The following is a 15,505-nucleotide window of genomic DNA, read 5'->3' on the forward strand; positions in this document are numbered from 1 at the left end:
ATTAGGAACTCGTGGGTACGGTTTATTAATCCGTGAGCACGATTTGTTAAACCGAGGGAACAGTTTGAGAATTCGTGAGTACAGTTTATAAACTGAGCGGATGGATTGCAAAACCGTCGCCACGGATTGTTTTTTTTTCCCCAACAGGTGACTTCCCGGGCCCCGTAAGAATCAACAAGATATTTAGGTTTTTCAGAGAATTTTTAACATGGACCACTTGGTAGAAATTGGAACGCTCCGCCAAGATGCTCCCGCCAAACGATCAAAGTCCCGCCTTACAGTTAAAAGAGCCAATCATCTTTTAGATACAGAAATCCCTGTCAATCAACTCTACAGCGCGCATGCGCATTAGCTATACAAACCTGGAAATGTGCGAGTTTTAGCGTAATATGAGGTAAAGAAGCACAATTCATGATTCCAATATTATCCGATTTTATTGCTAATTTGAAATATGTACTTTGATCGTAATCTTGACCAACCATTTTTATCATTTCGGTGTTCCCCCATTCAAGTAGACAGGAGCTGCACTGGCATGACTGGAAATAGCTTCCCGAGAGCGTTCCAAAGGGGACGGACAGTGGACAGACTCGCTAGAGAGACTTTGGTTAAACTGAGCGATAAATGGCATTTTATTACATTTATGAAAACAGTTCATATGTGAATAGGCAAATACGTGTATAAATTGGTTAATGACGGGCTTCTGAAATCTGGAAATAAAAATTGAGTTCTTTGGAAGATGATTTCGTGTTAGCCTAGTGACTGTGACCAGTGAGATTCATTATTCTCAGATATTACATTTGAATAATTCCCTTCACAGAAATTGAATTTTCTTGACAGAACATAAAGTAGCTCGAGGGGGATTTGACTAGTTGCATACTTTCCATTAAATTCCGTTGGCTCTTCTCTCACACATTTCTGTGCGAATACACATTTTAAATGTAAATAATACGTATATATAATACTTATATCATACCTGTATATTATTATATACTGGAAAATATTAATACTGCACTGTAAGTGTTGGGTCAGTGCGAGCCACCTACTGACAGCTGTGTCCCCCCCACTTTTAAAGTGACTGCTACGCCCCTGTACAGATGTATTCATATTTTTATGTCAGACAATAATAGTACAACTATCCCACGCTTTCGTAACTGAGGGGTGTGGAAACTAAAAAGATAATAAAAATAAATAAATAGTGAGTGCATTGTGTTCTAAAAATAACTGGGAGTGTTCCGAGTAAAAATGCCTACAAAGCCACATGTAATGTAATCTTATTACCAAATGACATCTTTGTATGCACACGTCAATGAAATGTTTCTTTATCAGTGACTGTTCACATAGCGAGGACGAGCCCATTCTAAGCGCTTCTCTGTGACGCAATTGTGTTCTGTTGTTTTGACAGCTGAAGTTTGAAATCACGAACATTCTAAAATAGATTCATAGATCATTTAAACATTCTGTCAGTGTAATGCAGTCTATGGAATTTTTGGACACTTTGAAAATGCTTAAATGATGCCTTAGCAGGGCTTTTTGATGGAAGAATAATCATGGTAGCCAAGCTGTAGGGTCGTTCCAAACACAATTTCCCTCCAAAATGACCAAATGAGCACTGTTTTTGAGCCCCACACCTTTCAGCCATTCAAAGCTCTCACAATGGAGGGTAAAGTCTTTGAAGAATAGAAAAATATGAATACATCTGTACCAGGGGCGTAGCAGTCACTTTAAAAGTAGGGGGGAGCCAACAGAATGATCACTTCTGAAAAGCATGCACCCCATCATTCAGATGAGTTACATAGTCAACGCATCGGTACGCGTACGCGTCTGAAAGGCTACGCGTCGCTACGCTTCGGCCGCCATTATGCGTCGATGCGTAGCCAAATGTGTCGTCCTAGTTTTTGATACGCGACGCACCGATGCACGCAATACTATGCGTTGTCGGTGGGGGCGACATTGCAAGTATTGTAAATTAATTCAAGTATATTATGTTTACAGAAGAAGATTTGAATACAATGGCGGGCGAAGAGGAAAAATTATGCGAGCTTATACGCATACATCCGCATTTATATGACAGTTCGTCGCAATTACACTCCAATAAAATAGCGTTGGAAAATGCCTGGAGGGAGGTTGCAACCGCGATGGGAAAGTCCGTAGATAAGGTGAAAATGTACTGGAAAAGTGCCCGTGACAAGTTTACTAGGGCGCACAAAAAGTGAATATTACGTGACCCGACTCTACTAATATCACCAGACTCTACTACCCCCTGTTGCGGGAGCGGTGTATTGCATTTCACGCATCGCCCGTGACGCGTGCGTCTGCTTGCGTCCACTGTTTAGACTATGAAAGGGAGTGCGTCGCTCGCGTCACTCGCGTTACTTGCTCACGTTGACTATGTAACGGCCCTTAGAAGAGATAGCCGTTTCTCACCCACACCTATTATATCACTTCTTAGATGGCTTCTGAAGATATTAATTTAACCACTGGATTCTTATGGATACATTTTATGTGTCCTTTATGTGATTTTTGGAGCTTCAAAGCTCTGGTCACCATTCGCCTACATTGCATGGACCTACACAGCTGAGATATTCTTCTAAAAATCTTCGTTTGTGTTGTGCTGAAGAACGCAAGTCAGACACATCTCAGACGGCATGAGGGTGAGTAAATGAGAGAATTTTCATTTTTGGGTGAACTATTCCTTTTAAGTGGTTAAGATGTTTCCAAATGTATTATGGCCCATGTAGATATATGCATTTTGCATGCATAATTTGTAGTAGCGTTTACATTATAACAAAAGTTAAAATGGTACTGTCCCTTTAAGAACAGTGGCTGTTCGGCGGATGTTTGCGGTTTCTCTATCACATCCATGCTCTATGTTTGAATTAATCTGACTGTGCATAACAGAACAGGTATTAAAAGAGACTTACATCAATAAAAATACATTTAAAATCAAATAAAATTGGCCCAGGGACCCTTGCTAGTCATAATCCACCCCTGCTTACAATGGAAGTCAATGGGGCCAATCTGTAAACGTTAAAATACTCTGTTATAAAGTCAAATACGGTTTAAAAAGTATAGCTACAAGACGTTAACAATATGTTCACATGATTTTAGTGTGATAAAAACACTTGCTAACCTTTTCTGGGTAGTCATAAATAATTTTACAACTTCGTTGCCATGACGATGTAATGCCATAACCCTAAAACGACCGTTAAAACAACGATTTAAACAACTTTACAACTTAAATAATACACAAGTTTTAACAGAAGAATTAATGTAAGTGCTTTTATAAAATGATAAGCTCCACATTTCTGCCTTTAAACACTCCAAAGATTGTCTCCATTGACTTCCATTGTAAATGTCTCACTGAAACTTTTAGCCTTTTTTAAAGGAACAGAGGGACGAGTCGAAATACATTTTTTGGTGGTAATCAACATCATGCCACAAATGCTATAGATTAATCTTAACTTGTATTGAATATACTGAGTATTATCATTAATAATATGAATTGCAAAAAAACTAAAATGTAACGTGTCTGTTTGGATGAATGTAAGGATAATTTGGGAACAATTAAAAAAAAATAAAAAATAGGCTTCATTTTCTTTATGCAAAAAATAATTCACCATTTTATGGGGTGAAATGCACGCTGAACATGTTTTTGTAAGATTTATCCATTACAGCTGCAGGACAGAACTATTCCTGAAAATACAAGAAAATTGCTACTAACAAAGTAAATCAACCATACATGAACTTCCAGAATTGTCAACAAGGTTTATCCATAATTCCAGGGAACTCAGCTTTAGTTATTCCACTCTTGAGGACACTAAATGTGAAAATCAAATTCTGCGACAATAACAGCACTTTGTTTTCATGCACCACAGGTAAAGCAGTATTGGTGCCCTCACGTGAGATATTAGTGAACAATTTACAATATATTAGAGCCTTAATGAGGGACCGTGAATACTCATCCTCATTTCCAATGAAGCCTGGGCAGCATTTCCTGTCGGATAAACTAAATATACTAAACAGAACCTTTTCTGAGCTTTGTGAAGATGAGCAGCAAAAAAGTGCAATTAATAAATTCCACCATCCTCTTCGCATTCACTATTTTCCTCGCTTGAATCGTCCTCTCCTGCCGCCCAGTCTCCCGGTGCCGTGTGCCGAGGGCCCGGGCTGTGGCGCGGCAGGGGCCGCGGCGATGTTGATTTGGCCCTCCTGGATTTCCTGCCGGGTATCTGCAGGCATCCGATCGATCTGCTGCTGCGTCTCCAGGTAGAACATGACGTCTCGTAGCTGCTCCTGCAGCTCGGCAATCTGTCCTTCTTTACTGACTGTGGCCTCATGGGCCCGCCTCTCTTCCTCCAGCAGCTGAGTCTGAAACTGCGTCTGATTGGCTCGCAGGCATCGGTTCATCTCTTGCTCCTCCCTCAACTCTTGACTGAGCTTCACCACTTTGTTGTTTAGCTGTGAGCATCTGGTAAACAATTAAACAGCAGAAAATGTCAACAGACATTTAGTGTAAATGTCAACAGTGCAAGTAGTGTAAATGTAGGGCGGGACTTGATTTTATTGATTGGGAATTGACTGTAAGAGGCCTTGGTGATGTCAGCCAAATCGGAAGGTCGTTTCAGAGGCGGAGCAACATTTAAGTGATACATTAATAGCCATTTTTCTATCATACATTCATCTATATATCCACCTATATTGCATTTTACCATCTCTTTCACTTTGTCTATAGCTTTAATAACGTTCTTTGGCTGCCTTGCATGCTCTGATATTAGCTGAAGGAAAGGCGAATCTACTTTTATATACGAAGTGAAGTTCAGTCCAAAGACAGAGAGAATAAAGTCAACTTTACTTCTTTTCGATGGATTGCTTTTCTTTGGCGAGCTCGTTTAGTTTCCGTTCCAAACTGTCACACTTTTCAATCGTCTCCTTGAATTTGGCCTTCATATTGTTGATCTAAAACACAAATAAATAAGGAACTGTAAACATAGTTTCCCAGTAGATTATTGATGACTCAATGGAATATTCTGGGTTCACTACAAGTGAACAAGTCAACAGCATTTGTGGCATAATAGTGATTATCTCAAAAATACATTTTGACTTAAAAAAAGAAGTAAAAATCGAGGTTACAGTGAGTCACTTACAATGGAAGTCAATGGGGCCAATTTTTGAATGTTAAAATACTCACTGCTGCAAAAGTATAGATGACTGTGAAGGTGATGATTTAAACAACATTACAGCTCAAATAATACATGAGTTTTACCAGAAGAATTAATTCAAGTGCTTTTATTAAATTAGAAGCTTCACATTTCTACCTTTAAACCCTCCAAAAATAGCTTTTTTTAGAGAAAAGGACGTGACGAAAATATTTTTGTGGTAATCAACATTATGCCACAAATGCTGTTGATTGAGCTTAACTTGTATTAAACCCGGAATATTCCTTTAATTCATACAGAGCCCCTTAGAGGACAGGGTGGGACTTATTTTTGCATTCCCTCGCAATACTTTTACCTATACCTTATGAAAATGATCTATGGATTTACTACAGTAACTATAGTTTAACCCTTGTGCGATATTCGGGACATTTTTGTCTTTTGCTTTTTTCGATCATTTTGACTGTGTTAATGCCAACATTTTTGCCAAAGGTGTGTATTTTGGGGGAGTTTAGGAATTTCAACCTCAGTTCCTATAATACATCTATAACACACTGTGTAGAACAAAATAGTTACACTCAGGACCTTCAGGACAAACATGTCCCTATTGAAACTCAATAAAACTGTAATATTTGATCCCAATGCTATTAAAGCATGAATTCATGATTTAATGATATTATGCATTCATTCCAGAGCCCTGGCTTCAAAATGCACATTTTTAATATTTTCCACCAGATGGCGCCATTTTTCTCATGTTTAGCCTATGGAGCAAATACATGCTTTTTCCCTATTTTCTGTTTGCTGTATTATAGGGCACTGCAGGCCAACTGAATAAATGATGCAGCTAAAATTGTGTGTGTGTGTCTATGGATGTCAGAGTGTGAATTGAAAATGAATGAATATTTGGTAGTTATGGTCAGGACTGATGTTGGTCAAAAATCTAAGTCAGTGAAAGTGGAAAATAATATTAATATATAACATTTTTAATGGCAGTTTCTTTTGACGTGGACATTTTTTGTCCTCTAAGGCCCTGAATATGTTTTTTGTTTTTTTTATCTGACACTGCACAAAAAATAATAACGCATCAAAATCAATGTTGTTGCTAATCATTAACATATCCCAGACTGTGATAACCCCCAAAAAAATCATTTTTGTGTTTTTTACATAAAAAACAACAGTGGTGTTATATAAACAAACTGGCATTTATAGGGTTAAAATCCTGCAAATTAATGAATATTTGGTAGTTATAATCAGGAATGATGTTTGTTAAAAAAAATTAACTAATTGAAAGTCAAAAATAATATTAATATATAATATTATGGCAGTTTTTTGACGCAGACATTTTTGTCCTCTAAGACACTCAAGGGTTAACTATGATATTTGTTGTAAAAACCATAGTAAAAATACAGGAAAACAAAAACTATGGTAATAAAAATCAATCATCAATCAAAAAATAAACAAAAACGTTACAGCTTTGCTATAGTAACACCTTGGCTAAATTGCGGTACAAGTATGGTTTTCGCCAAAAAAAAAAAAAAACGTGCACTTTCAAAAATGAACCACGATTTCACTACAATAAATCTGCAGTAACCATGTAACCACTGGTACAAAATGAACCATGGTGTTACTAGTAAATCTAACCATGTGGTTTTTTTTTAAATGATTAATGTGTTTAATATAGTAGTACATTTACAGCAGATATCATTGGAATGCAAAACTATTGCAAGTGAACGCAAAACTACTTCAGAAAATAAATTCCCTCCCTGTCCTCTAAGCTCCGTAAATACAATGCCAATACAGATTTAGTGTCTTAAATGTTCTCACCTCTTCTGCTGTGTCTTTCTCTAAATGAAGTATTTTGTTCTCCCAGTAAATGCGCTGAGAATCCAGTTGACTGGTCAATAAATATGAGTACTGTGAAGAGGAGACACATTCAAAAGGAAGAAATAACAATGACCTGTTTTTAAAGGGACAGTACACCCAAAAATAAGAATTCTCTCATCATTTGCTCGCCCTCATGCCAGCCCAGATGTTCTGCAGAACACAAATGAAGATTTTTAGAAGTATATCTCAGCTCTGTAGGTCTTTAAGGCCCTTTTTACTCTACATTCTCCTCACTGCCCTGTAGGTGGCGATATGCACGAAGAATGCGAATCCCAAAATAACAAAATATGGGCACTTCTCTAAGGAGAGAAGAGCATGCTTAAGTGGGCAGTTTTTGAATGTGTAGATTTAAAGTAAAAAAGGACTTAAATATTGATCATATCACTTCTGAAGACATGGATTAAACCACTGGAGTCATATGGATTACTTTTATGCTGCCTTTATGTACTTTTTGGAGTTTCAAAGTTCTAACCTAAATTCATTTTCATTATATGGACCTACAGAGCTGAGATATTCTCCAAAAAATTCTTCATTTATCATATCACTTCTGAAGACATGGTTTAAACCACTGGAGTCATATGGATTACTTTTATGCTGCCTTTATTTACTTTTTGGAGCTTCAAAGTTCTAACCTAAATTCATTTTCGTTATATGGACCTACATAGCTGAGATATTCTCCACAAAATCTTCATTTATCATATCACTTCTGAAGACATGGTTTAAACCACTGGAGTCATATGGATTACTTTTATGCTGCCTTTATGTACTTTTTGGAGCTTCAAAGTTCTAACCAAAATTCATTTTCGTTATATGGACCTACAGAGCTGAGATATTCTCCAAAAATCTTCATTAGTGTTCTGCAGAAGAAAGAAAGTCATTCTCATCTGGGATGGCATGAGGGTGAATAAATGATGAGAGAATTTTCATTTTTGGGAGCAGACAAATACGCACCTCTAGCTGAAGAGCATCAATCTTCTCATCTTGACACGTGTCGCCCTCACACTCGTACTGCACCATCTTACCGTCAGTTTTACAGGCAACAAGCCGATGAACATAGTTATCTAATTTAAAATCAAAACAGAACAAAACGTTTTATGTTATTTTTGCGCTTGATGCCTCGATAACTTCTGGCGACTTTTTAATATTGCACACCTCCAGCGTAGTCCCAGACCCTGTGATTGGTCAGCTGCATGGCATAGGTGTGCTGCGTTTCTTCAAAGTGCTTGTACGCGTGCCGGCTTACGTAGCGCCCGCAACCAATGTGACCGCAGATGAGACAGATCCACAGATTCTGTATGAAGAAAACAAATATCAGAATTGAGTGCTATTAACTCAGGATTTACATCCGAGCGCAGTCTGTAAGGGTCGTTACCTCTTGCACGCCGCACTCAAAACACTTGTTTTCCTCCACGGGTTCCGGCGTCTGACAGTATCTACAGACCGGACACCTAGACGAAAAACATATTATGTTAGCACTCCTAAAGACAACATGAAATCAAAACTGACCCTGTTTACTTTCTTCAAAAATGTCTCTGGTTTTATTGTCAACAAATCACCAATGCATGTTATTAAAGAAACAACGTACGTCTGATTACTTGGACGAGTAACAACACACCTTTCTTCAACAAACGGCACAATTTCAGGTATCATGAACTTGAAAAACAAGCCATCCAAATCCTTCAACCACCAGCAGTTTGTTTTTCCACTGTGCGTATGAAATGTGACACTGAAGTTCTAGTGGGTCAAAGGTCAGCTACGACAATGGCACAACAGTAAAACATGAAACACTGAGAGGCAAAAGCTAGAACAGAGAACGGCCCAGCAGCCCTTTATTACACATCCATGAAGAATGAATAAGGAAAGGTTAAAAATAACAAATGTAAATATCGGTTGAGAGCGTACACATGTGAGTGTAAACACAGTGTCATGCACAGATGCGTCACGGGAGAAGAATGTGACGAGAGGATATGGGTGTGGATGAAATAATACATATGATCAAGTTACCTTTAAACGCTGTTGATAATTAAACATTCAATGCATTTTACTTGACATTTATGAAGGTGGTCCATTTTGATTTCATGTTGTTTTGAAGGATGACTTTAAAGTAGTCCTAATTTTAGCTCTACTTATACAACTGTAGCACTTACGTTGCATCTTCCCATCTCTGGAGGCATTGGCTATGAAAGCTGTGGTTGCACAGGGTAGTCAGCACTCCGTTTACCGATTCGTCCATGCGCTCCAAACACACCGTGCACTTGGGCAGCTCAATGAGGTCCATAACTGGTAAACTGGCCCCCTGGTATATTAATAACATGGTTTTAGATCATTCAAAACTAGCTTAAGCGTTCCAGAATACAGTGCCTTATTGTTACACACAGGCCTGTAATGATGTTTGTGTGTGCGTTTAAATGGAACAGCTGGTCAACAACAAAAACAAGGTTATACATGGTCATATGAGAATTTTTGGCATTTCATTTTTTACCTCCCAAGTCTCTAGATGTGGCTTGGGACGTTCCTTCAGTGCAAGTCTATGGGAATTTTTCTAGTTGTAGCGTGTTCTCGAGATAAGCGCTGAAGTTTAAAACTTTTTTATTAATAGTAATACTAATGTATCAGCATTGGTAATAGTGATGCTTGTTTTAGCTACCAAACACCACTAATTAGCATGAAAGCCTTACCTCTTCAGATTTGATGACTTCTGCCCTCTCCACATAAACTAACTGGCAGACGGCATCTTCAATCGAGTTAAACTGACGGCCATTGCACATTGTGTAAAAGCTGTCAGCATCGGCCTAAATGGAAAAAAAAAAGTCCTGACAGATAAAACATTTAGCCAAAGGGGTAGGAAAAATAACCTTAATATTATATTTATATTCATTTATTGTTTAGTCTTAATATGCAGTTTTGCTTCTCAAGTAAAAGTCTCTTGTTTTCAGGATGTATATATATATATATATAGGCAATATCAAGGCAATCATTTTTTGCAGTATGCAGCATGGTCCCTAAAAAATCAACAAGACTGTCCTTTGACTTGGTTAACTAGCTCACCTGACCCCTGAACTTGATCAGCACCATGTACTGGTTGGGCATGGAGTCTCTGATAATCTTCATGTGCTCCATGACATCATTGTAGGGAGCCACAAACTTCATGAGGTCATGGCTTGTCATGGTGGTTGGTACCGTGAGAACACAAAGCATCGCGCTGCGCCTCACGTCTTCTGTTAGTGACGTCATCTTACTGTCATCATGACATCATCAAAATAAGGTCAAAAACAAGGCTGGGCAAGTCTTAAAGTGAGATTGTCAATAAGACACAAAGTCTACTCACAAAAAAAGAACAATGGTATTGCCTTGTTTTTTGGACATGGTACTGTAATTAAATTTAAAGACCCTTTAAGTACCATGAAAATACAATGATATATATATATATGGTGATCATTCATTAACATGGTCTATATTGAGGGATGGAGGAAAGAATGAATTGCATAAGGAAGGAACTGCAGAAGTATGTACTATGTAGAGAGGAAGGAAGGGAGGGAGGATTGAAGTAGGGAAGAAATGGAGGAAGGAAGAAAGTGCAAATGAATGAGGGGCGGAAGGAAATGTGGAAGGAAGGATATGCAGGAGGAGGAATGAAGTGAAATGGGAATGACCGGAGGAAGTGCAGAAGGAAGGTGGGAAAAAGGAAGGAAATGCAAAGAAAGAAAGGAAGGGAGGTACTGCGGAAGTATTCAGAAGAAGGAAATGCGGAAGAAAGGATGGGAGGAATGTAGGAACTGCAGAAGGAAGGAACGGAGGAAGTGGGGAAGGAAGGAAGAAACAGAAGGAAGAAAGTGTGGGCGAATGAGGACATAAGGAAGGAATTGCAGAAGGGAGGGAGAAAATGCAGAAGAAGGAAGGAAATGAGGAAGGAAGGAAATGCAAAAGGGTGAAAGGAAGGGAGGTGTTGCAGAAGAGGGAAGTGCAGAAGGAAGGACGGAAAGAAGAAAACACATAAAGAAGCAGGGGAGGAATGAAAGAAGTGCAGAAGGAAGGAGTGGAGGAAGTGTGGAAGGAAGGTGGTGAATTAAGGAAGGATGTGAGGAAGAAAGGATGTGTGAAAGAGAGGAAGGAAATGCGGAAGAAAGGATGGGAGGAATGTAGGAACTGCAGAAGGAAGGAACGGAGGAAGTGGGGAAGGAAGGAGTGGAGGAAGAAAGGATGTGTGAAAGAGAGGACGGAAATGCGGAAGAAAGGATGGGAGGAATGTAGGAACTGCAGAAGGAAGGAATGGAGGATGTGGGGAAGGAAGGAGTGGAGGAAGAAAGGATGTGTGAAAGAGAGGAAGGAAATGCGGAAGGAAGGAATGTAGGATCTGCATAAGGAAAGAGCAGAGGAAGTGCAGAAGGAAGGTGGTGAGGAAGGAAGGAGGGGAGGAAGAAAAGATGTGTGAAAGAGAGAAAGGAAATGCGGAAGGATGTGGAGGAATGAAGGAAGAAACAGAAGAAGGAAGAAAGTGTGGGCAAATGAGGACAGGAAGGAAGGAATTGCAGAAGGGAGGGAGAAACTGCAGAAGAAGGAAGGAAATGCAAAAGGGTGAAAGGAAGGGAGGTGTTGCAGAAGAGGGAAGTGCAGAAGGAAGGACGGAAAGAAGAAAACACATAAAGAAGCAGGGGAGGAATGAAAGAAGTGCAGAAGGAAGGTGCGGAGGAAGTGTGGAAGGAAGGTGCAGAACATGGAAGGAAATGCAAAAGGGAGAAAGGAAGGGAGGTATTAGGGAAGGGAGGAAGAAAATACGGAAGAGCAGAAGGAAGGAAGGAAATGCGGAAGGAAGGATGTGGGGGGATGTAGGAAATACAGAAGGAAGGAGCGGAGGAAGTGTGTAAGGAAGGTGGCGAGAAAGGAAGGAAGAAATGTTATGTGAAAGAGAGGAAGGAAATGTGTTAGAAAGGGGAGGAGGAATGAAGCAAGGAAGAAATGGAGGAAGGAATGAGGAGAGGAAGGAAGGAATTGCTTAAGAGAGCAAGAAAATGCAGGAGGAGGAAGGAAGGGAATGTGGAAAAGAAAGAGAGGAGACAGGAAGGAAGTGCAGAAGGATGGAGCGGAGGAAGTACGGAAGGAAAGGAGGAAGCAAAGGAAATGCAAAAGGGCGAAAGGAAAGGAGGAAATCCGGAAGGAAGTACAGAAGGAAGGAAGGGTGGAAAGGAGGAGCGGAGGAATAAAGGAAGTGCAGAAGGAAGAAACGGAGGAAGGAAGGAAGGGAGGGAGGGAGGGAGGGAGGAAGAAAATGCAGAAGGAATGAGGGAAGAATGCAAAAGGGAGAAAGAAAGCGAGGAGGGAGGAAGGAAGGAACTGCAGAAGGAAATACAGAAGAAATGGAGGAAGGAAGTGCGGAAAGAAGGAAACGTGTATCCTGTATGGAAGGAGGTACCATAGTATTGCCATGTTACTTGGAGTCCCAGGTAAAAACCATGGCATATGAATATGGCAATCATAACATCTCTGTCCCATTGCACAGTTTTGTAAGGGTCATGTTTATTACACCGGTATAAAAATAATAGTGCTCCCTTTTTAAACAAGCTTATGAAATAGAACAGCAGGTATTTTAGACATACTTCACCCTGGACTGTACTAACTTTGTTTTGTAAAGGTGCATGATGCCGTGAACAATCTCCACGGACGGGTTCCCACTAAAGAAGGAGATCTGATCTGGTAGCTGTTTGGATGGTGAGTCTGGGGTTGTCCCCGCATCGGTTTGATCTTTGGCATCTCCGTTACTGTCATTTGCGGATTTCACTACTCCATTAACTTCCTCGGTTCCTTCTGTTTTATGCAAATTTACCGAATTACAATTTTTTAAAATACAACACGGGTATTGGTATTCTGGGAAATGAAGTATTCTTCCACCATGGCCCATAAAATGCAAGTTAATAAAAATATACATTAAACAACTTGGACTGTTGAGATTCAAACCTGCATTGGGTTCAAAGGTCTCGATGACCATGTCGCTCATGACTCGGCTGCCCAGGTGCTGATGGAGAACAGTTGCTCGCTCCAGATCCGTTTTACCGCTCAGAGTGACTCTGGCGGAGGCCAACGCTTTCTCCCTCATCTCCTCGTCTGACATCTCTGCAATTGTGGTACACACACAGCGGTGAGTTGAGCTGAGTCACATTTCACCAGCAAAAATCAGCAGACAGCTGCAACATAAAGGCCTCCATGCTGCCTCAAAGAGATTCTAGAACTGAACTGAAAGCACAACTCACTGAGTGTTGTGAATGCACTGCAGAAAAAACATTGTCTGATTATCTTTTTCTTGTTTTCCAGTTAAAGGTTCGAAACATTCATACATTTATTTGTATGGCAAAAAAACACTTTCAGGGAGAAATCGAACTAAATATAGTGACGTTTATACTTATAACAAGAAAAAAACGATTTGACAATGGGGAAAGAATAAAATCTTAATTCAAAGGCAAAAAAGGTTTATTTTTCTTTCCCCATTTGCAAATAGTTTTTTCTTGTTGTAAGCATGAACCGCACCAAATGTAGTTCGATTTCTCGGAATACCAGACTTATTATGCTTCTTATGCTTCTGAAGACATGGATTAAACCACTGGAGTTGTATGGATTACTTTTATGCTACCTTTATGTACTTTTTGGAGCTTCAAAGTTCTAACCAAAGTACTGTGGTGGCACCATAGTACAGTGAGATGGTAATACCATGGCTTCTATATTCCTGTACTATTGTAAGTACTTCAATGAATACTATGTTATTACTATGCTACATGTTAAAAAAAATGGTTCTACCCTAGTACATGTGCAAAAAGTATCCAAATGTACCATGGTACTACCATGTTTTATTGGACATGTACAGTTGAAGTCAGAAGTTTACATACACCTTAGCCAAAATGATGCTGCCACCACCCCCGTGCTTCACGGTTGGGATGGTGTTCTTCATCTTGCAAGCCTCGCCCTTTTTCCTCCAAACATAACGATGGTCATTACGGCCAAATAGTTACATTTTTGTTTCATCAGACCTGAGGACATTTCTCCAAAAAGTAAGATCTTTGTCCCCATGTGCACTTGCAAACTGTAGTCTGGCTTTTGTTTATGGTGGTTTTGGAGCAGTGGCTTCTTCCTTGCTGAGCAGCCTTTCAGGTTATGTCAATATAGGACTTGTTTTGCTGTGGATATAGATACTCGTCTACCTGTTTCCTCCAGCATCTTCACAAGGTCCTTTGCTGAGGTCTTGTCTGAATTATTTTGATTTTCCCATGATGTCAAGCAAAGAGGCAATGAGTTTGAAGGTAGGCCTTAAAATACATTCACAGGTACACCTCCAATCGGAAGCTAATCGGCTAATTCTCTAAAGGCTTGACATCATTTTCTGGAATCTTCCAAGCTGGTTAAAGGCACAGTTAATTAATGTATGTAAAATTCTGACTTCAACTGTACCATGATACTACCATGGTGTTTTAGGAAGTACCCTGGAGTACTATGTAGACACCATTGCACATGAATTTCATTAATATCAAAGTACTATGGGTTTTACCATCTGATACCATGACTGTGCCATGGTGAACCCACAAAGTAAGGGCAGGTCTCGGTTATGTAACTGTAACAGCAAAATCGTGCAACTCACCAGCGCAGTATTGAAAACCCTGCGGGAAATCACATTGATCAGCAAGCTCGAGTCTGATCACAACCAGAGACACACTCATGTGTTCCGATGATCAATAACTGATATAAAACTGATCAACGGCTGCCGATTGCACCAGAGACAACAACAACAACTCAATTAAACACTATTAATGCAACGTGACACGTATTAAAACATCACATCCGACCGATAATAGCTATGTTTTATCATAACTATAAACCATAAACAAAAATATTTTATTAACAGGAGCACAAACGCATGAAAACAACAATGACGTTTGACAATGAAGAATAAATTCCCGGGTTACTTCCGGTAGACGAATAGACAGTAATTTCAAAATAAAAGTCCTTCCTTTTTCTTTTTCTTTTTTTGGCGCTTCAGTTATGAATGGTATTTCTCATTGTAGACTACAAATACGCCAACTCCATTATTATTATGATGATATTATTATTATATATATACTCATTATATTACCATCTGATATTGTACTATGGTACTGTCAACAGTACTTTCCTTTGTAAATGGAAGAAAGAAATAAACAAATCAACTTTGGCTAACTAATGTGTTTATTACATAATTTACATATCAAGAGTCTACGTAAGATCACATAGACTATTTATAAAAAAAAAAAATGTAACCTATTTTTAAGATTTCCGCATTTCAATTTCATGACGAAACTCCATCAAATTGAATTGTGTAATGTTTAACAAAATTCAAAGAATAAAACTTAAAATATGTAGATTACTCAATTAAATTGCAAATGGAAATTCAAATGGAAATTTGTCATTGAAATTGAAATGCGCACATCTGTAAGTCAAACTGTTATTTG

The 15,505-nt window shown here is 39.1% G+C and overlaps 1 protein-coding gene across 1 annotated transcript; it reads right to left on the reverse strand.

Annotated features, from left to right (window-relative positions):
- Positions 1-2,036: 2,036 nt before the first annotated feature.
- Positions 2,037-14,982, reverse strand: LOC127636226 (BRCA1-associated protein-like). The gene is made up of 12 exons (XM_052116664.1): positions 14,659-14,982; positions 12,990-13,145; positions 12,653-12,839; positions 10,086-10,275; positions 9,716-9,829; positions 9,185-9,333; positions 8,410-8,485; positions 8,190-8,328; positions 7,989-8,098; positions 6,978-7,067; positions 4,853-4,956; positions 2,037-4,468 (listed from the first exon to the last, which is right to left on the reverse strand). The coding sequence occupies exons 1-12, from the start codon at positions 14,735-14,737 to the stop codon at positions 4,099-4,101; spliced, it is 1,764 nt and encodes a 587-aa protein (XP_051972624.1). The 5' UTR covers positions 14,738-14,982; the 3' UTR covers positions 2,037-4,098.
- Positions 14,983-15,505: the final 523 nt, after the last annotated feature.

This window comes from Xyrauchen texanus, chromosome 43 (assembly GCF_025860055.1).
Source record: "Xyrauchen texanus isolate HMW12.3.18 chromosome 43, RBS_HiC_50CHRs, whole genome shotgun sequence".
In the NCBI taxonomy this organism is placed as follows: Eukaryota; Metazoa; Chordata; class Actinopteri; order Cypriniformes; family Catostomidae; genus Xyrauchen; species Xyrauchen texanus.

What these genes read in the sequence shown, in the direction of transcription:
- LOC127636226 (XM_052116664.1), bottom strand. Translation starts at nt 14,737, where the DNA reads ATGAGTGTGTCTCTGGTTGTGATCAGACTCGAGCTTGCTGATCAATGT. An exon ending in GGGTTTTCAATACTGCGCTG is followed by an intron (nt 13,146 to 14,658) that starts GTGAGTTGCACG and finishes CCACAATTGCAG; the next exon opens with AGATGTCAGACGAGGAGATG. An exon ending in CAGAGATGGGAAGATGCAAC is followed by an intron (nt 8,486 to 9,184) that starts GTAAGTGCTACA and finishes TTTTTCGTCTAG; the next exon opens with GTGTCCGGTCTGTAGATACT.